Source organism: Mustela putorius, unplaced genomic scaffold (assembly GCF_011764305.1).
Source record: "Mustela putorius furo isolate JIRA1106 unplaced genomic scaffold, ASM1176430v1.1 tig00003923_pilon_pilon_pilon, whole genome shotgun sequence".
Classification (NCBI taxonomy): domain Eukaryota; kingdom Metazoa; phylum Chordata; class Mammalia; order Carnivora; family Mustelidae; genus Mustela; species Mustela putorius.
Genome location: NW_025422068.1, coordinates 6,840,948 through 6,867,769, shown reverse-complemented (window position 1 = coordinate 6,867,769; position 26,822 = coordinate 6,840,948). Strand labels below are relative to the sequence as shown.

The 26,822-nt window shown below is 41.6% G+C and overlaps 1 protein-coding gene across 2 annotated transcripts; it reads right to left on the bottom strand.

Annotated features, from left to right (window-relative positions):
* Positions 1–663: 663 nt before the first annotated feature.
* On the bottom strand, positions 664–26,822 carry FEM1C (fem-1 homolog C). Of its 2 annotated transcripts, XR_006603403.1 has the most exons (4): positions 26,454–26,822; positions 24,892–25,622; positions 4,085–5,448; positions 664–2,011 (listed from the first exon to the last, which is right to left on the bottom strand). XR_006603403.1 is itself a non-coding variant. In XM_045069270.1 (3 exons), the coding sequence occupies exons 2-3, from the start codon at positions 25,433–25,435 to the stop codon at positions 4,139–4,141; spliced, it is 1,854 nt and encodes a 617-aa protein (XP_044925205.1). In that variant the 5' UTR covers positions 25,436–25,622; positions 26,454–26,822; the 3' UTR covers positions 664–4,138. The 2 variants fall into 2 exon arrangements, 1 of the variants encoding a protein (XP_044925205.1); XM_045069270.1 differs by having other exon boundaries at positions 664–5,448.

Genomic DNA, 26,822 nt, shown 5'->3' with positions numbered 1-26,822 from the left:
TTTACATACAAGACGACAAGGACTACTCAGATTTGACCATCAAAAAGTGGAAATGAATTGATGAAATTTACCTTCACGGTATATTGTATTTACTATTTTATAAATGCTTTATAAATATAAATATTTACATACTTGTATTTAAATGTGTATTTCTGACATACTTCTGATACTGAATACCAAACCAGTTAAAATACAAGAGTAGGAGTTAAAAGCAGCCGCTCTCCCATGCACTGAACAACAGAAGCCTTTCTATAACTTAGTGTCTGTGGTCTTCACTGGAAAAGAAATCAGAACAAACTGTACAAAAACCATCTTTTTTTACATATAAGTATGAACAATAAATGCTCTAACACTTCTCATGGACCGTAAATTACCAAGTAGGTATTTTTTAAAACAGAAGCACACCATCAAAGCATTAAGACGTCATCAATCAAAGATGAATTCATACAAGGGGTGCCCAACCAAAACCCGACTCTTGGTTTCAGCTCAGATCATGACCTCAGGGTCATGCGATCAAGCCCCACGTAGGGTTCCACGTTCAGCACAGTCTCCTTGAGGTTCTCTCCCTCTGCCCTTGGCCCCCCCACCCTTCCCCCTCCCCCCACACACTGCTTTCAAATAAATAAAAACTTTAAAAAAAAAGTTAATACAAATACGCTTGTATTTGGTGCAAATTTAATTTTATTAGACCTTACAATGAATGTTGTGGCGTATCATTTTCCATTATGTGACAATTTATTGGCTGGCATCTGAATACAGTACTTCTGAAAAATACACAATGGGAAGTGACAAAAGGGAGAAACTAGTTGTTTAGTGATATATGAAGGTGGAAAAAATAAAAAGAAAAAAGAAAAATGAAAAAAGGATGAGGACCAATTAGTTTCTTTAGGATCTAACTCTAAAATGGTTAAAGTTCCAAGCAATAATGCTGCTGTCGCAGTGTCCGAGAAGATGGTTATTATCTCATCTGGCCCCCACAATTCTGATAACTACAAGGATCGTTTTTCCTCTAAAAGTCAACCTAAGGTTTTAGCTGGGTGACAGGATTTTGAAGAGCGACCTTTTCATATATAATTTAAAGAATTTTCCCAAGTCACAGTAGATGGGGGTCTCTAAAATATTATACAGTAAGGTAGTCACTTTACAAATAAGCACGTAACTTCAAAGTCAGAATGGGCACCAGGTTGATTTTTTGCTGATTTGGGTTTTATGCCCCTGTCAGGTTTACAGGTAAGAAAATGACTCTTTTTTAAAAAAAAAAAATCTAGAATCCACTTGTCTTTATAAAGTAGACTGGTATCTCAACTGAGCAAAATGACCATTTCTTTTCCAGGAATGATCACGAGTGGAGCATCTAAAATTCAGCAGGCCTCACGAGGCATTTTTACAGAAAGGGAATCAGAACTTAGAAACTCCAGCCAACATCACTCGCTACAGTGTGGTTTAGTTCCACTCACACCAGTGCAAGTAGCTCATTAAGTATTACTCACTTGTGGTTAAAAAAAAGTAACAAACGGACATATCTTTTTCAATTCAGTCAAAAACAATTTTGAGAATACTTTCTGACAAAGGCCTTCACAATGTCTGAGGTCACCTTTTATTAACCAACCTCCTCCAGAATGAAACTGTAGACAACTCTGAGCTATCAAACCACTCGATTTGTCAAGAGCTCCTAACAGCATCTGGGGAGATGGCAAACAGAGGAGAGTCGTATCCTAACTGAAATAAGGCATTCCAGTTCTCGAGACTGAAGAACACTTTGAAGCGATCCATCTTTAGCGGTGGAAAAATGCTACGTGAAGAAATCCTGAGTTCCACTAGAGCCGCACGATTTCGGTTCACCCGTTGGATAGTGTGAAGTGTGCAGTACCAAACGAGCACGTGAGCCCTCTTCTCCCCGCCCGAGAAAGGAAGGGGAAATGCCAAATCACTGGAAAATTCCATTGCTCATCTTTTACCCCCAAATTACTGGGATCCACTAGTGTTGATTTACTGCACGTACAGAGTTTCCCTTTAAAGAAAAAAAAAAAAAGGTTGCCCATGCATATGTACCAGAGGGTTAGAAGCAAATGATTTCAAAATGTTGATGTCTGCTATTTCTAGAATGTGTGTCTAAATAACAAATGGTTAATAATATGTGGCAGCCCAAACGTTCCACCAAATTTGCCCGCGGTAAACACGGGTTTCAAGGCTCTTCATCAAAAGGCTGGAGAGCAACCATGATCAGTTACATCCCATTCACCCTTTTCGACAGTGAAATGCAATTCAGAACCTAGTAAAAACAGGATACCTTAAAAAAAAAAAATTAAACCTCAATTACTTAATCAGAAAGTAAGTCTAATGATTTTTATTTACTACTTTTCATCATGAGTTTTTTTTTTTTCTTGTTTTTTGTTTTACTGAATAAAGATGAAATAAACCTAAGGCAATTCTTTGCAGTGATGACTCTGTAAAGATCATGACATCAACCCTCAGGATAAAATGCGAGCAAAAACCCAAGTGGATCCAGCTCATTCAACTCACAGGTACACTTGAGTCTGTTTTTTCCTCAAACTAATAAGGAGCTTTTTATTCAGAACAATTTCATTAAGACATTTGCAGGGCAAATGTGCCGTCATACATTTTATCCTGAATAACAATAAAGTGCTGAAGGATAACTACCTGAATCTTCTTTAGTACTTTTCTCTTAATCTCTTCTTGAAAGAGCCCTTTCTGTGGCATTAGCGAAACTGTGTGAAAGGAACCGACAGAACCAAACCAAAAACAAGACAAAACAGAAAACCGTATGGAAAGAAGAGCAGAGCCAAGCTAACTTTCAGGAAGGGGACAGGAAGCACTGCAACCTTTTGTGTTTAACTAGGGTGACGAATAACCAAGACCAAAGTAATCCATGCAAGTTATTTGGAAAGGTATACCGAAGCTGGAAGGACGGATGGACACTGGTACTGACCTTGGATACTACGGCAGTAAATTGCATACGAAAATACCTTAATTATCCTAGATGCCTAGATCGGGCTTGGCAAGCACCGTGCCACTGACATGCTGTAGCTCTTTTTTGTAACTAAAAGTGATCTGCGGTCTGACTGCGGAAGAGTTCAATGTGACTCGTTAAAGCTGCATGATACACTCTGAGGTTAAATTGATGTGAATTCTCTATACCTAATCACATCATCAGCCCGAGCAGGACAACGCCGGCGGCATGAAAGGTGGGTCACTTTGTCAGGAGTCTTCCTTTTACAGCAGGTTATATTAAGACAACAGACCTAAATTCCAACTGGGTTAATGAGTTAGGAGAGATTTGTTTCCCAAATTTAGCACACAATACTTTCAGTGGATTAGAGAGAGAAACCTCAGAAGAAGAAGAAGGCAAAAAACAAACAAACAAAAAAAACCCCCACAGAAACAAATAAACAGAAAAGCCTAAGCTCAGGTAGCTGACCTATAGCTCTAAAAACTGTCATGCTACAAAGAGTACTACTTTCAAAACAAGGAACTTTGTAACAAATGTAACAGGTTTTGAGTTGAAGTTGACCAACTGCTGCATAGAAAAATGTGCTAACATACAACAGTCAAGTTTAAGCCGGTGCATAGAGAAGATAAAGCACTTATGGTAATTGCAAATGGTAACAGGTCCATAAAGGGTGTGCAACCTAGCATGGGTCCGTAAGGGGGGGGAAGGATGGTAAGTAGAAATGGGGAGGAAAAAAAATCAAGTGGAAAGAGTGAAGAAGCCTGGACAAGAGAAGGAAGAAGCAGGAAAGGAAAAAAAAAAAAAAGACCTTCAATTGTATAAAATTCACAAACCAGTAAAGTATAAAGACACCACTGAAGAACAGTGAATTTTGTCCCGAACACCCAACAGCAAACAGAACCAGAACAGGTAAGCCTTTGGCAGACAATTTAAGAAATTCGAGTAGGACATTCCATTTCTCAATAATTCACAAACAATATATTATATGGTGTATTTATATTAAATACTGGGAAACCAATCCTGGAAAGCTGATGCTTCTAATGCTTTAGCCAATGAGAGCACGAGGTGTCAAGCCAAGTGAATGCTGGTGTTCTCACAACAGTGCTCACTTACGAGGCAACTGTCAGCGATCCGTGCTTTCGACAGTGCGACGAGCCAGGCAGATTATCATCTGTGAAGTGAAACAAAGGTCTCTAGCTTTTCTGGGATATGCCCTTTGTAATATATTCTATGATTCACTATGACGCGAGCAGCAAGACACTGCAGGGTGGTGTGATTGATGGGCTGGATCAAATTTTTCGCGATCTCTTTCTCATCCAGCAAGTCACTAGCAGTCTGCTTGTGCAAGTTTGTGGCATCGAAGTGTGCACCTGATTTAATAAGGAGATTCATGATGTCGGGATGGTTGTTCAGAGCGGCGATGTGCAGGGGGCTGTTGTCGTCAGAGTCTCTGACATTTACGTCGGCGCCACACTCGATCAGTATGGCCGTGACCTGCAGAGACGGGAATTTACACACAGGGTAGCGCCCTACGCAGGTCGTGTTCTTGTCCACAGCCAGATGAAGGGGGCTGAAGTTATTCTTCCCCCTCGGATGCAGCTTCAGAAACCTGTAGATAGTCTGCTTTTTGAAGTGGTCCTGTTCTACAGTACAAGGAACTTTCTCTAGCAAGCAAATCAAGTGCAAAATAATGGACAGAGCCTTGTTTAACTGCAATGGGTCAGCTGGACACTGAGTTTGCTTGATAGCTCGCTCTATTTCAAGGACACTTTTGCACAGGATGCCCATAAGATCATCAAACGTAACAGTGGTGCCCAGCAGGCCTTTAGCCCTATCCTGGAGCATAAAGGAGAACAGTTCCGCAAACGACAGCAAGCTGCTGGCGGTCATGGGGCTTAGAGGGTCCAAGTTGTTCTGCTGCATATCCAAAGCATACTTCCAGAGGTTGATGCATCGTTTGAAATTTCCAGAGTCCGCATAGACAGCGCCTCTGTATCTAATGTAATAAGAGGTATCGGGATGAGAGGGACCAAGAATACGTTCTCTGATCAATAGTGCCTGCATTCTCATCTCGTCGGGGTCGGCAATAAGACCTTCTAGCTCTTCCGCACTATTCACTTCCTTGGCATAATCGTAAGCCATTATCAGAGTCTGCGGTACCGGTTTGCTGATGATATTAGTCCTATCACTGTACCTCATGTTCATGGCCTTTTTCCAGTATTTCAAGGCCCCAAGCAGATCTCTCTTTTTGTCCACAAATGTAGCTCCCAGGAGCTCTAGAGCATTGATCCGTTCTGTCTTGCTGGTCTGTGCATGGTGAGTCAGAAAATCCACAATATTTGTGTGACCGGTGACACTGGCTGAAAGAAGGGGAGTCATTCCATAACCATCCTTTTCCATCTTGGCACAATACATAAGCAGCATCTTCATGATGTCCAAACTCCCAGACTCTGCGCAATCATGCAATGCAGTATTACCTTAAGGAGAGGAAAGAAAGAGATAACAGATTTTGAGGGAGCAGGAGACAATGGAATACATGTATGTAGCTTAGGAACCTCATGAAAAGCAGGCAGCTCCAGGCTGACCTTAACGGGAATTTTTTTTTTTTTTTTAAGATTTTATTTATTTATTTGACAGAGAGAGAAAGATCACAAGTAAGTAGAGCAGCAGGCAGAGAGAAAGGAGGAAGCAGGCTACTCGCTGAGCAGGGAGCCTGATGCGGGGCTCAATCCCAGGACCCTGAGATCATCATCTGAGCCTAAGGCAGAGGCTTCTGAGCCACCCAGGGGCCCCTAATGGGACTTAAATTTGAAAACAAATGAGGAAAAAAAAAATGATCCACAGCCCCCAGGACTAGCGTGACACATTGCAAGGTTTAAATAAATACTTATAAAGTTTGTTGAATAAATGACCAAATTAGGCATGAAAAGATGATCAAAGTCACTAATGAAATTCAACTTGAATCCATGTCCTCTTGGGTTTTTTCAGTAGCGTTTGCAAGTGCATATTCTATGACTAAAAAGTGATGAAATGCAACTAACCAGCTAGTCAGCTTTGCAGACTGTCACATAACTTTCTGGGTAAGGGTCCACGTTTATAAGTGAGAAATCTAATCTGTAACATCTGAGATTCTCTAGTTTCATTCTAACAGGAGTCAGAAATTGGTTTTTCCATATTTCTGATTGCCAAGTGAACTTCAGCTGCCTTAGTCAAAATTCTCGGTGACAGAGTACTTTTCCTCAGAAAGCTCCCAGGAGAAAAACAAGTCCAGTAAAATGTGAAAAAATATGTGGGTGGTTCAACTGGAAATTTAAAAGGAGCCATCTGAAGTGTCCTTTGTAATGGATAATTTCCCACTGTAATTTAATTTTTTAAACATTCTCTGAAGCCATACTAAATGTTCCAATGCCATCCAGCTCTTCCCACACGTGGATTCAAATGGACAACAGACACTGGCACATCAGGAAACGCCCGTATGCAACATACCAAGACATTCTGAGCACACAACTATTTTAGCTGCCAAAGTTTCATGCCAAACATCTTACTACTTATCGTAACAAAAATTATCACATAGACCTTTGGTATCACCCTACAGTGTTTACAGAAAATTTCTGCAGTGAGTCACCAGAGGCTGAGTGCAGCAGAGTTCTCGCAGGCTGGCACTGGTGTCTTTAGAAAGAGCTGCCTGCCCGGAGCCAGCCCTCGGTGGACATCAGAGAGCTGGTCTGTTCCAAAAACTTGCCCTCCAGGATAAGGGGAATCACTGTTTGTACAAACAATACAGTTTGTGCTTAATACCTGCTTTCCTCCCAGGGGTATCTCCAGGAAGGGTGCCCACCCTGAGCTCGGAGACTCCTAATGGGTCTCCCCCGGGACAGAAAAAGCCTGCAGATTCCTCTAAGCCACACGGTGCCTTTCCCCTTAGGATCCAGCTCCAGGTCCCTATCATACCACGATTCCCATGACCAGCTGACTCACCTCCAGAGACAGAGAAGGCCTCAGGGGACTAGAAAGTAGCTGAAACCTGACCACTTCCCATAACAAATTTGTGACTGAAATTTCAAAGAGCCAGTTACTGCACCTTGGGACCTGACTCTCCCCTGGGTCATCCTGTGGAGACTTCCACAGCACCTACACAACTATAGCACTACCTGCACACATTTACTCTGACTCAGGATTTCATAGTTCTATAATGGAATGGTGTTGGACGGAACGTTTTAGCCATGCATCTGTAAGCAAGCACTGCAAGAGCCCAGAGCCTCTCCCTACTAACACTAATGTTCATTTGTTCAAAGTAATTTCAAGTAAACACGGCTATTATGAAATGTGTTTTTAAAGCTCTTTTAAATTAAGAATCCCTTTTCCTCTAAGAGACAATATAAGAGAAACAGGAGGTTTAGATGGCATTCTGCTCTGTACAATCACATAAAATCAAGAGTAAGAATGCAAGAGAAGCCAGTTTTTTTAAACTACTGTATTAGAATACACCAAACACTGAAAAAAAAAAAAGAAACGGTTTCTCTTAAGATAAAAAAAACCTACAGAATAGTTTCATATCTAGTAATGGCAGAAGCGGTATGATCACCCTCCCCGGTAATAACTTAAAAAGCTGAAAATTTTATTTTGAAAAATCTGTTTGTCAGCATGTAAAGAGCTAAAAGGAAGACAACATACAGAAGAAGAAAGAAAATCAGAGAAGTCCAGAACTAAGGGAAGCTTCCTCCAATGGCCTCTTCTGATTCTGGAACCAGCAGCTAAAACACTGAGTGGAGCTTTTGACAGGTAGGCAGGGCCAGAGGAGAAAACTAGAGTCCAGAACCCACTAAAATGGGAACTTTGAAACCCCCCATATACTTTGAGTTAGAGTTCTGAAGAACTGCACCCTAGTCCTTAAAGACAAATTACAAACCAGCTATTGGAGGAACCAAAACCCAATTTAAGATCATGTCAATACTGAACTAAAGAAATTCAGGGGGCACCTGGATTGTTCAGTCATTAAGCGTCTGCCTTTCGCTTGGGTCGTGATCCTGGGGTCCTCGGATTGAGCCCCACATTGGGCTCCCTGCTCGTTGGGAGGCCTGCTTCTCCCTCTCTCCACCCCCCCCTGCTTGTGTTCTCTCTCTCACTGTATCTCTCTCTGCTAAATAAATAAATAAATAATCTTAAAAAAAAAAATAATAATTCAGGATTGCTAGTTGAAAACAGACAAAAGCCAAAAGCAAATACAAATGCTACTTACAGAAAATATTATCTAGACAGTATGTATTTACTAGGGTTCAAATTATTTTTCATATTCTATCTAATGTTTGATACCCAATCAAGGAACCCCAACACAAAATCAAAGGAAGTTAAGAACTGATGGAAAAGCCCAACAGAAGATCCTGATCATACAGTCATCAGACACAGACTTTAAAACAGTAATTATGCTGAGCTAAGTAAGAGATTAAAAAACAATTCTGAGAATTAGGCAGAACACTGGAAACTACAAAAAGGCACAAAATGGATGTTCTAGAACTGAAAACCTCAGTGGGTGGCTTTAAAAGCAGATTACGCACAGCTGAACAGAAAATGAGTGGCTGGAAAAATCCGTCAGATGAAAATATACAGAGAGAAGCATTGAGATGACAGGCTGGCAAAGTAGAGACAGTGAGAGACAGAGGGAACGATGTCAGAGGGCTAATACTTGTAAACCAGAATTCTAGAGGAAGAAAATGGGCTCAGAGCAATACACAAGAGATAAAGTCTGAGAATTTTCTGAAGCTGGTAAAGTATTAACATATAAATTTAATAAGTTTTACACACACCAAGAAAGAGAAATACAATGAAAATCCCCTCAAGGCACACTCCAGCAGAACAGCTCAGCACTCAGGCAGGCAAAGGGAAAAACTTTACAACCAGAGAACAGGTGGAAATGACCTACACAAGAGAAACAATTTGGCCAGTGGCAAAGTTCTCACCAGGAACAGGAAGCCAGAGGCCAACAGACTTGAAAACACTAAAGGAAAATAACTGCCAACTGAGAATTTTATACCCAGAGCAAGAATCAATGTGAATGAAGTACTGTTTCAGGTAAGAACGAAAAAGAAAACCCAAGGTATTTATTACCAGCCTACCTAGTACTGGCAAAAGGATGAGGATGCACATGGAAGCACAGAGATACCGGCATAAGCATCAACAAGAGGGGTAAATCTTGGAGAAGAAATGACTTCAAAAATTAACAAGCGTCTCATAGGGCTTGAAATACACAGAGAAGTCAAATGCTTGACAGCAAGAGCATCAAGGTAAGGAGGGCAATTGGAATTAAAGAAGGAAACTCAGAAATTTATGTTATTCCTTTGGTAATTCAAAGTAGTACAGTAACCACTCAAATAACAGAGGATATGCATCTCATCACTACATACCCTCTAATACAGAGAAAAAAATGAAATAAGAAAAAAAAAATTCAAAGGCAGACAAAAAAAAAAAATCAGAGACAAAGAACACAAACCAGGTAGGACAAATAAAAATCAGAAAGTCAGAGATTAAAACCCAAACAGATCAGTAATTACATCAAATGCAAGCAAACTAAATGCTTCCTAAAAAGACACAAATTCTAAGACTGAAAATAGAAATATGCACAACTGCTTAGAGGAGATAAAACCTTCAACACAGGGATAGAAAAAGGCTGAAGTGAACAAAATAGAAAAAAATTATACCTTATTAGATCCTATGCAGAAGTGAACCATAAATAAGAAAGCTGTCTGATACAAGGAGACGTTAAGGCAAAAGGCATGGTTAGAGATATAGGGAAACATTTTACAAGGATATAAATAAAATACAAAACAATATAAAGATACAGTATTTCCAAATTCGTTTTTACCTAAAACACAGGTTTGAATTATGCAGAGCAAGAATCAACAGAACAATGAGGAGAATGAGGCAAACCCACCATCACCAGACACTTGAGCACACATTTCTCAGTAGCAAAGAACAAAACCAATACCGGTAGAGAAGATGTGAAACCATGAACAAACTTGATTTAACTGAGGTATATAAAGGAACACTGGACTCAACACCTGTGGAATGCCATTTTCTTTCTAGGATATATGAAAGAACAGACACAGGGACCACATTCTGGCCACAAAGTGAAACGCACAGAAACGGCAAAAGACTGATAGTACTGATTCTCTTCTAGGTCCACAATGCAAGGTAGAAAACACACATACCCCAACAGCAGCAACAACAAAACACTAGAAAAATCTCCACAGATTTGAAAATTAAATACATACTGCTAAATAACCTATGGGTCAAAGAAGAAACCCAATGGAAAAAGAGAAATGTTTGTAACCAGATGAAAATGAAAACCTTAAGTAACAAATCCTGTGTGACGTGGCTCAACCTGTGCTTCAACGTGCACCCTAGAGAAGAAAGGCTTTAAAAAGCCCTTTAAAAAGATGGCTCAGTTTCCATCTCAAGATACTAAAGGAGAAAAACATTAAATTAAACCCAGAGAAAGTTGAAGCAAATCATAAAAGCAAACATAATGGAGAGGAAAAAAGTATCCATATGTTAGCACAGCATTTTTTCTCTTTTCCTGAGTCTTACGTATCAGCAGTTGCCCCCTCGTTATCTTATATTCGTAACTAGGCAAAGCAGAGAAAATACTTATACAAATAGAAAGCAGGGAAGTTGGCAGTAAAACAGAAACCCCTGTCTCCCAATCGTCAATGTAGTGTACTGTGCATTCCTGGGGTCATATTTTAAATGCTAGTCATACTAGAATCTGATGAGTAAGTTCTACCTAATAGAAGGCAAACCTCATAATGGAACTCCCCCATCACGTGCCTTTCCAACTCAACTGCTTCCATGCTTCCTCTAAAGATACAACTGAAAACCTTCAAGATGGCTTTCAAAATTCTACAACACTGCTTCTCAAAGCATTATCCCTGTAAGGCAGGAGGGCGATGAGGAAGAAAGCCAGAGCTTCAGAAAATGTTATATGAGTAAAGCTTAATCTCAGTTACTGGGAACACACACAAGTACACTATCGGAAATGGATTTGAGAAGACTGAGATCTTATTTGCCTACCCTACCTGCCCAGCCTCATGTCTCATCGTGCCCAAAGTGAATGCTGCACTGTGAATCTCTCCAGGAGCTGGCCAACTTTTTCTATGAAGGGCTCGATGGTATTTTAGGAGGCTGTAATGTCCCTGCTGTAACCACTCAGCCCATCCGTGGCCAGGAGTATCCATTGGCAATACATCCAATTAATGGAGATGGCCTTGTTCGAACAAAATTTGACTTATGGACACTGAAATAGGGCCTCCAGGGCATATTCATGTGTCATAAAGTATTCATCTTCATTAATTTTTTTTCCCCAGCCATTAAAATACAAAACATCTTAGCAGTCAGGCAGAACAAGAACAGGAGGTGGGCAGGCTTTGGCCCCTGGGCCCTAGTGGGCCAACACCTTCTCGGAGACATCGTTAATACCTGCCAATCACACAGCTGAGACCCTACTTACACTTCCTGTTACTCCATCCTAAGTGTCCCTCCCAGCACTGGAGACAGGCCTGCTCACTTCCACCTCCACGCCTCTGCTCTTCGTTTTTCTGCACTCTTCTTGTTTTTCTGTAACTTTCTTCTTCACCATTTTAACTTCTTGTCCTTCAAGTTTCAAAAGCAACTTCCACGGCCTCAAGACACTTCATTGTTTATAGCACACCAACTTGCATTTTGAGGATGCCTAGTGAATAAATGTGTCACTCATTCTGGTAGTTATTCCTAATACATGAACTATGATGATATTATATAATACCTTATAACAGTACAATGTTACTGCCACACACATCAGTTTTCTTGCCTAAATTGGTCTTCTAGTCCGAAAGTCCACAGATCCTATATAGTTTGTCCTTCATACCCCAACTAGCAGTTACCATACTACTAAGGCTAAGGCAAGAGTCTTAAATTTTTAATACTTCATTATCACAAAGTGATTCAAACTTAGCTTCTGAGAATAAAATAAGTTTAAAAAGTAAAATCTTAGGAGAGAGATCATAACTACTCTAACAAGCATATGACCATCACACTTTCATACCCTCAAAGCCTGAAAAAAGTTTCTGAATACAAGTATAGTGATCTGAAAGGGCACAATGCACCTAAATGTTTATAGCAGCAAGATCCACAATAGCCATACTAGATGCCCATCAACAGATGAATGGATAAAGATGTGGCATATATATATGCACGTGCACACACACACAGTGGAATACTATGCAGCCATCAAAAGCCCCACAAAATCTTGCCATTTGCAATGACATGGATGAAACTAGAGGGTATTATGCTTAGCAAAATAAGTCAATCAGAGAAACACAATTATCATATGATCTCTGATATGAGGAATTTGAGAGGCAAGGTAAGGGGTCATGAGAGTAAGGAGGGAAAAACGCAACAAGATGGATCAGGGAGGGAGACAAACCGTTAAGAGACTCTTAATCGCAGGAAAAAATTGAGGGTTGCTGGAGGGAGGGGGAGGAGGGAGAGGGTGGTTGGGTTATGGACACTGAGGAGGGTACGTGCTATGGTGAGTGCTGTGAACTGTGTAAGCCTGATGATTCACAGACCTGTACCCCTGGGGCTAATAATACATTATGTCAATAAAAATAAATAAAGTTTAGAAAAGAGAACCTTCAGAAACAAGCGAAAAAAAGTTTATGAAAATGAAATGAAAAGTTTAATTTTAAAGCAACTATAACTTTTGTCTCAGGTCCAAGGCTCTCTATAGAGATGTTTTGATAAAGTTACAATCAGTCCACAGATGACTGTCACCTGCTTTTTTCCCACATCTTGGTCATTTTCTCCTGTTAAGTGACAAGTACATAGTCTCCATGAACTTCACAGATACTATGTCATCATTCTTAATGGCTTTATGGTAGAAGTTCAAGTAAGGAGGCATGGCCAAGTTCACATGAACACTCCCCTGGCCAATGGACATCTGCGCTGCTTCAGAATTTTCACTACTAAAATGAATGCTTAAAAACCTTAATGACAGATAACAGGTGATTGCCAGGGGGTGGATTCAGGAAAAGGGGCTGACTGCAAAGAGGCATGAAGGAACTTTCTGCTCCATCTTTGTTGCACTGGTGGATAAACTACAGTATATGTTTATCAAAACTTACACAACTATATACTAAAAAGGATGGATTCTATTGTGTATAAATTATACTTCAGGGGCGCCTGGGTGGCTCCGCAGGTTAAAGTCTCTGCCTTCGGCTCAGGTCATGATCCCAGGATCCTGGGATCGAGGTATCGGCTCTCTCTGCTCAGCAGAGAGCCTGCTTCTCCCTCTCTCTCTGCCTACTTGTGATCTCTGTCAAATAAATAAATAAAATCTTTAAAAAGAAAATTATACTTCAATAACTAAATGACAAAAAAATTAATGCCTAATTTAGAATAAAATCACAAGTGTATGACAGCACAAGATACATCTCCAAATCATTCCAAAGGAATCAGGCAATCTTTTAAAAAATCCACTTTTACAGTATTCTTTCTGGCACTAGAGTTAATTTTGAATTTTAATTTATATTACTTCTGTACCTAGGTATATAGGACATTTTTCCATGTCTGTTTACAAACTTTTTTTTTTTATGACAAGTCTATTTACGTTCCAGTTTCTGGAGTTATTAGTCTGCTATATTTGCTCTATTAACTATTTCACTCAAGAGGGCTATGCTTTCAGGAGGAAATGCGAGTTCTCGTGAAAAAATGTAAAAAGATGAATTTAAAAATCAAGTTACTATGTTCTTGTGACCAGTCTGTGCTAAGTTACGTGCCAAAGACCAATAAAATCATATTTATTTTTGCTAGGTAACATCAGTGATTTAGAATTTTGGTGCATATTACCATATGTCAAATACTACTGAATATTCAACTCAAGCATTTTTCCTCAGTTATGTGCCTCTATGTTTCCACAATATGAAGGAAGATTCAGTAGCTCTACCTCATAATGTCTTAATTTTGTATCCTCAGAGTGAGAAAGATAATTAAAAAACTGAACTCATGGGGCGCCTGGGTGGCTCCGTGGGTTAAGCCACTGCCTTCGGCTCAGGTCATGATCTCAGGGATCTGGGATCGAGTCCCACATCGGGCTCTTTGCTCGGCAGGGAGCCTGCTTCCCTCTCTCTCTCTGCCTGCCTCTCCATCTACTTGTGATCTCTCTCTATCAAATAAATAAAATAAAATCTTTTAAAAAAAAAAAACTGAACTCATAAACTTCAAAAACAAATACTACCAGGCGTCTTAGATGAAATTAAGGCTATTTAGCACTGAAATTTAATTAATCCCTTAAAAAAAGAAAGAAAATAAACACTATCTTATACAATTCTCAGCATCTGACTCAGAACATGTTCATTTGGAGAAAAAATAAAATTTCTGACACTGAATTCATTATGGAAAATTCTCATGATTTCTCAAAAGACATGCTTGTTAAATGGACATGTCTTAAAAAACCAAGCTAATGGTTCATGAAGTGTTAATTCTGTTAAAGTACTTACACAGAAAGTTAAAATCATAAGATCTAAATATACTAATTTCAACTACGTAACTTAACCTTGAAATAGTGCTAAGAAAATCTGGAAGAATAAAAAGTAGCCATATTCACGGAGATGCTTCTGGGATGGATACTAAAGGAAGGAAATGACACAAGTGCTCATGGTTACCAGAGGGAGGTGGGTGGGGGATGGGGAAACAGGTGACAGGGATTGAGGCATGCATTTGTGATGAGCACCAGGTGATGGACGAAAGTTCTGAATCACTAATATTATACTGTATGTTTATACTGGAATTAAAATACTTAGTAAAACAACAAACCAACAAAAAACATGGTAGTATCTCTCTGAAAGCGCCAATCTCAGTTGCTGTTAATTCTAAAGAGACTTGTAATCTTTTGACAGCAGCCACATAACAGACAGGGATTCATGCAGGTGCCTAACAAGGGAATCAAGATTTTCCTAAAATAAGTAATCCAAAAACACACCAGGATTTTGAGTAATAACTAGTTGGAGCCCTAAGAGTTCCATTGCTCCAAACCAAATGTTTGGGTTTGACTAAATAGTAAGTAAATGATTGTTTGCATAACATTGTTACCAATCGACTAACTACTTAAATCCTATGAGAACTTCAACACATAATTTATAAATATCTCAATTTGGGTAAGATTACTTAGATACTCCAGGATCAGAATTAAGTCAGTTTCTAAGCCTCTCCCAATTTCTATTTTTAATGATACAAAAATGTTCTCACAAGGGCTGTAAAATGTTTTACAAATACAAAATGTCTATTATAATTTAAACTGCTTTTTCTAGAAATATCATTTCAACAGATTCAGCTACCTCGTAAAGTCCTCACACAGTTCAAGTTTTGTGTGTATGTGTTTTAGTTAAATACAGTTGTGCTTCTCAAACTTTAATGTACACAATCACCTGAGGATCACAGTAAAATGTGGATTCTGACTCAACCAATCTACGTTGGGTCCAAGGGACGCCTGTGCTGCTGGTCTTTGTTACCCGGAGCACTAGGAAATAGATGAGGAATATCTAACAGCTATATCATGTAATACGAAAATAAGGTTAAAGAAAGGTTAGGTCACAGCCTGTTTTACACCACACAGAAAATGAAACTTCACCATTCCTTTTTATGCTAAATGAGAACATCAGATGCCAGAGCATGAAAAGGGTGTGCTGTACAACTAGATTCCACAGTTTGACCCACAGAAACGTTCCGTTCCTATCTAGGTAGTAAAGGGTAGCAATAAACCCTGCAGTGTTTTCTTAACAATTTTCTTGTTTAAGTCAAATCTAAGTGAGCTACAGTTGCATATTTCAAAAAAAATCGGCTTGTAAAATAAAATCCAAGTTGTTGTAACCAATACCTTTAAAAGAGCAGGGAAAAAAAACCAATGTAAACTGGTACAACCACTGGGGAAAACAGTATGGAGGTTCCTCAGAAAGTTAAAAATAGAAATACCACACAACCCAGTAATTCCACTTCTGAGTATTTATTTACCCAAAGAAAACAAAAACACTACCTCAAAAAGATACATGCACCCCTATGTTTATGGCAGCATTATTTACAACAGACAACACAGGGAAACAACCTAATAGTCTGCTGACAGATAAAGAGATAAAGAAAATGTGGTGTATATATATACAATGGATTAATATTCAAACATAAAAAGAATGAAATCTTGCCATTTGAGACAAATGGATGGGCCATAAGGTATCTGGTAAGTGAAATAAGTCAGTCAAGCAAAAAACAAATATAGAGGTTTCGCCTGTAAAAAAACAAAACCAAACAAACAAATCAAAACAGAAACTCGTAAATACAAAGAATTGGTGGTTTCCAGAGGGAGGGTGTGAGGGAGGATGGGTGAAATAGGCGAGGGGGATTAATAAGTAAAAACTTCCAGCTATAAGAGAAGTCATGAGGATGAAAAGTACAGCAGTACAGCAGAGGGAATATAGCCAATAACTCTGTAATAACATGGTATGGTGACAGATGGTAACTACGCTCACTATGGTGAACACTGCATATGTTTAACTCAAATTACTATGTTGTATACCTGAAACTAATACAATATTGTATGTCAACTATACTTCGATAAAAAGGAAGGAAGGAAAAGAAATGGGAGAAACATTTCATAATTATGTCAGGTTTTACCAAAAAAATTAAGTTGGTGACCAGTACCCATTTCACTCATTCCTCTTCTTTTGACTGGTGTATCTGACACTCTGTTACTCTTAACTTCCCTCGTTTTCTTAAAAAAATTAAATTTACTAAAAAAAAAAAATAAAGTGAAAAAACAATCTATGGATTGGGGAAAATACCTACCAATCATGTATCTGATAAAGGACTTGTAGTCAGAATATATAAATAACTCCTACAACTCAGTAATAAAACAATAACCCAATTTTAAAGATTTTATTTTTATTTATTTGACAGACAGAGATCACAAGTAGGCAGAGAGGCAGGCAGAGAGAGGGGGAAGGCAGGCTCCCCGCTGAGCAGAGAGCCTGATGCAGGGCTCAATCCCAGGACCCTGAGATCATGATCTGAGCTGAAGGCAGAGGCTTAACCCACTGAGCCACCTAGGCGCCCCAATAACCCAATTTTAAAGCATGCAATCAACAAGAAGACACTTCTCCAGAGAAGATAAACAAATGGCCAATAAACACATGAAGAGATGCTGAACATCAGAACCCTGAAGAAACACAAACCAAAACCACAATGATACCACTTCACACCCACTAAGACGGCTATTCCCAGAGAAGAGTAATAACCCATGTTTGTGAGGGTGTGGAAAAACTGGGACACTTGTCACACTGTTGACAGGAATGTGAAATGGCACCGCGCCGAGCTGTTCCTTAGAAGGTTACACAGAGAGTTGCATGTCACCCAGCAATTCCACTCCTCCATGTACGCCCAAGAGAAATGAAAACTTACAACCACCCAAGAACTTGCACATGAATATTTGTATCAGCCTTATTCCCATGAGCCAAAAAGTAGAACCAATCCAAATGCCTGTTAACTGATAAATGTGGTCTATCTACACAAGAGCTTATACAATAAAAAGACTAAAGCAATAAAAAGAAATCAAGTACTGACACATGCTACAAAATGGGTGAGCTCCGAGAACATCATACTAAGGGAAAGAAGCACACCACGAACCACATACTGTGCTTCCATTTACACGAAATGTCCACCACAGGCAAATGCAGAGGGACAGAAAGATTAGTGGTTGCCAGAGGTTACTTCAGTCGCGGTGGGGGAGGTGGGGGAAATGAGAGTATGTATTACTGGATATAGGTTTTGTGGGGAAGGGGTGATAAAAAGGTGGCTGAGGTAATGGCCACACAACCCTGTGAATACACACTGATTTGAACACTTTAACGGGTGAAGGGTATGTGAATTGTGTCTCAAAGCTGTTTTAAAATCAACGTACCTGGGGGCGCCTGGGTGGCTCAGTGGGTTGAGCCTCTGCCTTCGGCTCGGGTCGTGATCCCAGGGTGCTGGGATCGAGCCCCACATCGGGCTCTCTGCTCAAAGGGGAGCCTATTTCCTCCTCTCTCTGCCTACCTCTCTGCCTACTTGTGATCTCTCTGTCTGTCCAATAAATTAAAAAAAAAAAATCAACATACCTGTGTCTCTGGTAAAAGTGCAAGTTTTGACCTTTAGAAGCAACCACTAAAGGGTCTCTTACTGTAACTGACTTGCTGGAAATGCATAAAAAGAATTCTCACCTCTCCTTTTTAGCCTACTGTGCTTGCCATCCATTCTTCTTCAACTCTAGCTGGGACTTCTAAGAGGCCACTTCTAAAGATGGGGAGGGGCCTGCGATTCAACTACAGAAAAATCCTGATCCCAAGCATTTTACTCCTGGAATAACTAAATGGTGCATGTTAAGGGAAGAAGTGGGAAAGGGGAGAGAGAAACACTTCGGATATCTAAGGAGCACTAGAAGGCTCCTCCACTTAGGGTGTATTTTAACACCAGAGACACTCAAGGACAGGAGTTCAAAGAAAACGGAATCAGAACAGAACCGAATACGAACTGTGCCACGGTAACCACGTGCCTTCCCTTCATTCATTCTCTGTGTAAGGCAGTGAGCTGGGAGCATATGGCAATTTAACAGCTGAGGCCCTTGACACTCATAACAAAGTTAAAGGCTAAAAACATCTGCATCCAGAGGTAAGCTGAATTCTTATGACTTGAAGAAATCAGAAAGCGCCTGGAAGATGGGTCTTGACATCTAGTGGAATTTTAAGGCCAAGAGGAACTGAACTAAGGGATCCGGACTACAGCAACCAATATTTAGTGTAATTGGGTGAAAATTACAAAATGTCAAAGCATCAACATTGTAATTCAGGCTTCATTAAAACTCCCTTTCTGGCCATTCTTCCCCAAGCGTGGGGGACAAAGGCAAGACACACGTTTCTGGCAGATTTGCCCTCATGTGACTTCTTTACCTGGGCCTTTCCTCACCTCCAGCTTCCACCACGTACATTCCTAATGACTCAATAGCATTAGCCTCCAGAATGCCAAGGACTTCCTGAACTGCCTTTTACTGAAAACTTGTTTTAAGAAACAACTGTAATCTACGAAAATCTGATAAAGATGTACTCGGTGAGGGAACGACTTGTCCCCAACGGTAAGTGAAACACACTTCGAGCAGCTGAAAGGGCAGGAGGGCTCAGGAACTACTTACTTTCTCCAACTCCAGCTCACTTGTGAGGATTCACAGCTCCAAATCCAATCTCCAGGCCGAGTGGGACATGGAGGGTAATTCCCCACTGCACCCAGTCTACACACCTTCTCTTCTACCCTGGGGACACGGAGAAGTATGGCAGGGGAGACAGAAAAGACGAACGTGCACATCTTGGAGGGACAACCTGATGCCTTTAAGTCATTTAAACATTATTATCAAAACGAAACACACACAGGCCACAGAAGAGAAGGAAGTTTTAAGGCCCTCTCCCTAATTGTTCTCTGAAAGTAACTGTGTGGAGGCTGACCAGCAGCCGAGAACACTGGAAAGTCAAGAAAGAATGGACAACTTCTGCCTCCAACACGCAGAGAGTCCTCAAGTAGAGTGAAGCCTACCAATGGGACAAAGGTCATTTTCTTTGTCCCTAATCTTTTTTTTTTCTTTGTCCCTAATTGGGGACAACCGTTCTTAATTTAGAGGGGAGATTTTTCTTACTTGAGATTCCTCTGCACTTACAGTGCATTAAAAAAATAGTAGTAATAATAGGATTTCTTTTCACATTTTCTTGACTGAAATACATCCATACCCTAAAATGCCTGTAATATGGGAGACAACTAATATAACATGCCTGTGGTTTGCTTTAAACGACTGCAGAAAACAAAAGGAAAGGAGAGAGAAATGTATTTTTTAAATATGTTTAAAATTTTTAGAAACAAAGTTTTAAAAAACTTTGGCAAATGCGGGTAACTACTAAAGCAAGGTGATAAGTTCATAGTGGTTCCAGTCATATTCTTCTCTCCAGTTATGCAGAAATTAGAAAATTTCTGTAATAAAAAGGCAAATAAACTGCCTGACCTAGCTCTCTCTCAAACCCTTTTAAAGCCAGCTCCACTTATGGGCCTACATGAATTCTCCATTTCTGAAGACCAGTAATGCTCATTTTTCACGATTACGGCCTTAACTTCTTAAACTTCACATCTGCAGGTATGGATTTTATTTCTGGAGTGAAAGAAGAGCAAAACAGTCCTTGCCTTCAAGGAGCTTATAATCCTTCCTCTCTTAAATACAACCTACTTCATTCAACAAACTCATATACCAAAATCCCACTATGGCCGGACACTCTAACACATGGATACAAACACCAGGTCTCTAGTCTTAAAGAGCTCACAATGTAAAAGAATTAGAATGCAGTTAGGTGGGTTTCCCTACAAAAAAGGAAAGAAAGAAGAAAGAGAGGAAGGAGGAAAGAAAATAAAGATCCCAATTACTTCTCAGCTGAAAACTTCACTAGCTTACCCCCCGCCTAAAGAATCAAACTTCTTTACCTAGAAGTCAATGTCCTTCATAATCTAGCCCTGAGTGCCCTGGGGTCCAAATATGCTGACTTTTCCACTTCCTGGCCCTCCATGCATATTTCTCAATGTGCCTTTCCTTAGACCATTTCCTAAGCCTTTAAAACTGTATCCAGTGCACTCTACAGGTCTGAACCCTGACAATCCTTTCAAGGCCCAGTTCAACATCCCCATAAAGATCACAACCCTAAAATCCATCCCGCACAGGTTCACATTCTTCCTTCAGCAGTTAACAAACGCGACGTCCTGTACCTTCTCACAGCCTCCACAATGCTCACCACAGTGCCCTGCCTACAGAAAATGCACAGTGATTGTCTTATTACCAATACCCTAATAACCTCTGGATATTTAAACAGGTGAACCCATGCTGGAGGGTAGCCTGTTCTCTAAGGGTCAGTCTTCCCAACCCAAGCCAGAGCAGCTCTTCTGCTGGTCTCTAGTACTCAAATCACTTTCAGCTGCTCAATTCCCAACAGAATCTGGGTGCAAAAACAGAACTGAAGGGCCAGTCTCTTACCACGGATCCTATTCTGAATCCACCAACAACATTAAAACAAAACGAAACAACAAACCGAGCGGAAGATGACGGTAACCATGATGTGGTGAAATCAATGTGGAAGCTCTGAGATGAGCTTGCTGAATCACTTCTCATTTGGGGTCTACGTTTTTTGTTGTTGTTGTTTTTTTTTTAAGATTTGACAGACAGATCACAAGTAGGCAGAGAGTCAGGCAGAGAGAGAGAGACGGAAGCAGGCTCCCCCGCTGAGCAGAGAGCCCGATGTGGGGCTTGATCCCCGGATCCTGGGATCATGACCTGAGCCGAAGGCAAAAACTTTAACCCACTGCGCCACCCAGGCGACCCTGGGGTCTACGGTTTTAAACAGCAACCCCACTCTCCTGTTTCACAAATCAACCACTGTGCTCAACTGGAGAAGTACTGGTAAACATCTCCAAGGTTTTCTCCTCTTTGTGAACGCCAGGGGAAAAGAGTGAGAGCAGGGTCCCCTCAAGTACCGAGATGGTTGGGGATAAGGTAATTCCAAAAATCAAACACAAGGAAGCACTGAGGCCACGCTCTGCATACTGTGGCGCAAGGACCTGCGGAGGAGCCTGTCTCTGTGACAAAGCTGTGAGCTGGAGAGCGAGGAAACAAGGACTGGGTACGTGGTCTTACTCAGCTCTGTCTATCCTCAATCTAAGAACCTGGTACGCTGAGGGACTCAGGAAGTGCTCCCTTAATTAGGGAATGAATTCCACCTTTGGTTAAAACCTGTTCGAAATGCCAACAGCCTGTTAAAAAGTCATGGGGGAAAAAAAGGTTAAATAGTATATTCAAATGCCAACTGCCTGTTAAAAAGTAATGGAATGTAGAAGTCACGTGCAATTAGTATTTAAGCAGACCAAGCAAAATCTACTGGGGTTTTCCTTCTTCACAACCATTTCCAACAGCTGACATATACCATTTCCTAAGAAACGGTTCCATTTCATCCCTCATTTCATCACTCTTTTCTACTTCTTGGATAGAGCAAAATGGGGGGGGGGGGGCGGGGGGAGATTCCTTTCCTGCTGCCCTATCAGATTGATCCTTCACCAGTGTTCCTGCCTCAGTTTTAACTGGTCCCTGCTTTTTTATTACACATTAACCCATAAAAAAAAAAAATCTGGAGTCAGTGAGAGAGTGATTACCAAAGAATGGAAGCTTCGGGATCAGAATGGGGATGGGTGCATATACATCCTAATCTGCCTCCAATTTAACTAAGTCACTGTTGAAATTAAAAGAGACCATAACAGGTAAAAGCACTGCACACAAAATTATATACATATGTATGTATATACAGACACACACATATGTACGTATCATATATCTGTATGTCCATAAAATTGAGACTATCTGAAAATAATTTTTGAAAACTGTTTTCTCATGTTATGTGTAATTTTTTCGAAAGGCACAAGTACTAGACACTGATGGGGCTGGGGGAGGGGAGGAGGTGGAAAGACTCTAGAATTAGATCGTTTGACCACAACCTCACATACAAGGCTGTATGAGGATGGTGATGAAAGGAACATTCGTCCAAAAAAGCAAAGGTAATCAGTCAAGTTAGATACCATTCAGTTCATTAGGGGGAAAGAGGAGGAGGAAAGGGAAGTAGTACTACTGTTCAGGGAAACAGTACCACTACTCATCTCTTCAACGACCTAAGAGTTTTTAAAACAACTTCACCTAAATATGTAAGTTCGACAATCTGTATGTTATTAGGCTAATGAACGAAAAGCCCAAAACAAAGAAACAAAAAATCCAACAAGCCTCAACAAACGGCCATACCTTTTAATGCTTTCTCTACTAGTAACGATTTCAAAGCATTCCTCATAGTTAACATGGTCATGTAAATAGTAACCGTTCTCTTAAGACTAGCATTCTTTAAAGGAATGAATGTTTAAAACAAACAAAAATGTCACTCAAAGAGATGATCAGGAACAAATGAAAGAATGTCTACGGAAACTCGTTGTCTCCTACTGAAAAGCCAGAAGCAACAGAGAACTCCATTGGGAGAGTATGTGGCTATTGAAATTGGGAGCTAAAATTAATGCCATTAAAGACATTACTGATTAAGCTAAAAAAAAGACTATAGAAGAGCATATAAAATAAAACTACATACATGTATCAGTTTTTCTCTAAGATTTTTTATGTTTTCTCCAGAAAAAAAAAAAAATTACAGAAAATCACAATGAGCCCACATCATTTCATATCAAAACTTTAAAAGAAAAAAAAAAGATTCTACTAATTTGAGTAAATTCTTCCAATAACTATGTCCTATCCGATAATGATGTACTTGAGCCTCTCTGAAAGGCAATCAGACACCATCACAACAACAACCGGAGTCTTTGAGTCAGCAATCCCATTTATTGGTATCTACCCTACTGCTCTTCTCACCCAAGTGTGCGAAGACACACTTGTGTTCAAGAATATTTACAGAATCACGGCTTACACTGGATATGCCCTAACTTTCCATCAAAAGGGCCTAGATAAATTATGTGGATTCATACAATGAAATACTGTGCAGCCGCTAAACTGAATGAGGCAGCTCTGTGTGCTGGAGTTCAATGCCACCCAAGATAATCTAAGGTTTAAAAAAAAAAAAAACAAAAAAAACCGCAACCGAAACTGTATGTATCAACTAACAGAAGGGAAAGGGGGAAGAAAAAGACAAGTCTCTGCACAGACCATCTCCAGGACACACAAAACCCCATAAACAGGGCTTATAAATAGTGGCTGCCAGTGGGTTGGAAGTCTAGAAGTCAGATGGTAAGATTTGTCATTGGGAACGCCGTCAATCAATTTATATTGTTTGAGGTTTTTTGTTTTGTTTTGTTTTTTTACCATATAGGTAGGCTACTTTTTAAGTTTTAATGGATTTTTTTTAATGGGGCAGTGGATTACTTTGCTGTTGTATAAATAAATACGCTGAAGGAAAAAAAAAATTTTCCAAGTATCAAAACAGGCGATCAAAACACCTGTTTTTAAAAGTTTCAAAAAAAGTCTCTCAACTATCATTTTGCTGCTTTAGGCTTATTACAATCCCTGAAAATTACACACAACTGTAAACCTGAGCTCTTCTTTTGGACAGAGGTGTTTACACTGTTGCTAGCCAACAAATCCACTTCTGTCTAACCTAGCGCTTGTCTGGCTCTCAGGATTGTAGCAGTTTTTAAAATCTCTTTTCTCTCCTGCTATATTTAATACATGTTCTAATGTGAAAGAATTTTCTATTGGCCACACAATAAATAGAGAATAAGGGAACGGATTTTCTCCTTTTCCACTGGTATTAATCCTTTCAGGTCAGTGTGGCCTGGCCTTCCCCGACAGAGTAACAAACGAAATGCCTAGCTAAGACACATAAGACAATGACTCACTAAATATAGTAGTTTCTACTCCACCAGTGTTCTTAGGGGGGAAAAAAAAAATCAAAGCTAAGAAAATACATTACACTGAAGTATATTCTCAGGTGGATTCAGTGCAAGCCTAAGGGCTCTGATCAACTGCCACTAACATGTCCTGTAACTCTGGGGAGCCCTGGAATTGGAAGGGCCTCCAAATCAGAGACAAAAAATGCTCCTTAACATCGTGACCAAGGTCCTTGTACCACACTTGCGCAAAGAATTCTCAAACACGGGAGAAACGACCAACAAGGTTTGCTGGAAGGGACACCTCATCAAAACAGGTCTGTCAATGCTAGCTGACTCAGCAGCCGCTGTTTATAGTTAGGGACCAGACTTCCTGAAAATAATGGCAAACACTTAGAAAGCCAAAACGAAGAAGTTGGACTCACCTTTCACACTTTTTCTATTAACATCTGCCCCCTTTTCAAGCAAATACTGAGCAATCTCTTTGTGTCCTTTGTAGCACGAAATCATCAAGCACGTATGCCCGTGTCGGTTGGACACCTCCAAGTCGGCTTTGTGTTCCACAAGGTACTTCACGATTTCCAGATGGCCATCGAAACAGGCAGCTCGAAGAGGAGTGGAATTGGTTAAAGTTGTGTTGTTGACAGATGCTCCATGGTTTAACAGGGACTGCACCACCTTCAGATGTCCCGCTGCAGAAGCGGCCCACAGCGGGGGAGCCCCCTCGATGGTTTCGCCATCAAAATTGACAGAGCCCCCCACTTCTATGGAGGCACTGCACTGTTCGAGGAGGAACTCCACCATGTCAAGGTGCCCATACCTGGCGGCCATCAGGAGTGGCGTGGCTCCGTTTGTTTTTTCCGAGATCAAGGAGGAAACCTCCTCTTTGGATTTGCTGGCCAACAACTTGGTGAGAAGCCGCAGTTTGCCATCCCGAGCTGCGTTAAACACTGCTGTCTTTAGATCCATTTATGTCCAGTGGAAAGGCTGCGCGTTCTTTATCCCTCAAAGCAAAGCTCCCGCTTAACTCTATCGACACAGGCAAGAGTGACAGGAACCAAAGTTCAACGTCAACCGCTGCACCCCAAACGGATATAAAACCACGGAGAGTCTGTCGCCTTACTGCCTTCCGACATCTGACCACCAGAGCACCAAACTAGAAAAAGGAAAAGGAAGAGGAAAAGTAGCAGGTTCGAATTTTCCAGAGGTGAAGGCAAAAATACTGGGTTTTCTTAATTCTTACTCCCAGGTGGCAGGGGTTGGGGGGGGTGGTCGTACTTTAGGGACGACTCAAGCCACCCAAACACGCTGGGAAAGAACACAAAAAGGTGCACACCGACCCCAATGTTCTGGGGGCAGGCAGTTTCTCTTCTATATGTGGTAAATTGAACACTCCAGGCAACCGGTTTTCTCGCCTCCTAAGCAGCCAAGCTTTGTTCTAGTTTTTGCTTTGCACACGCCCAGGGAGAGTACAACCGAAAGAGGCAAGAGCCGCGGGTCCAGCAGTGTTTCTCTCTCACACATCTGCAGAGGAGAGCGAGCCAAGGGCGCCAGGCTCGAGGCCTCGCGGTGGCCAGACTGGGTTTCGCGAAGGAACAAAAAGGTCGGACACACAAACCGCGGCCAGCCGGCGCCAGAGCCCTCGCCCTAAAGGTTCGCTTTCCTTACAAACTACTCGAGGCTCTCAGGAAATCCGGCCGCCTTCTAGAGAACTTCGCCCGCCCCATTTCGATCCGTCCCCGCACCCCCCGCCAGGGACCGCAGGTTCCCCAGACCCCCGGGCCCCCTCCCCCCATAACCTTCACCGCCACCTTCTCCAGACCCAGGCAGCTCCTCCCCGTCCTCCCCGAGCGACCACGACCCCCGCCCGGCCGGCCGCCGAGCCCGGGGCCTCCAGCCCGCCGCCCGCCTTCCGCGGCCCGAGGGCGCCCTCCTTCCCCTTCTCGCCCGGGCCTCCCCGCGGGAAGCCTCAGGCCGCAGCCACTACCTGCCCGGGGGCTGGTCCTCTCCGCCGCCGCCGGCCGCTGGGGCTCGGGCCGCCCCCTTAAATGGAAACCGTTGTCCCCGCCGCCGCCCGGGCCGGCCTGCTCCGCCTGCAGCCGCACAGCTCCTCCATGCCCCGCGCCCCAGAGGAATGAATCCGGCCGCGCCGTTCGCCCCGCCCCGCCACGCCGAGCCGCCTCCCGCCCTCCCCGTCCGCGCGGGCTACAGCAGCTGCAGCGGATGCCGCGGCGGATGGTGTAATGGGCTGCGGGCCGGGGGCCGGGCAAGCCTGAGCGAGGTTTCACATCACTGACGCGGCAGCCGCGCCATTGGGCCGGGGGAGGGCGGCGGCCGCCGCGAGCAACCGCGTAGG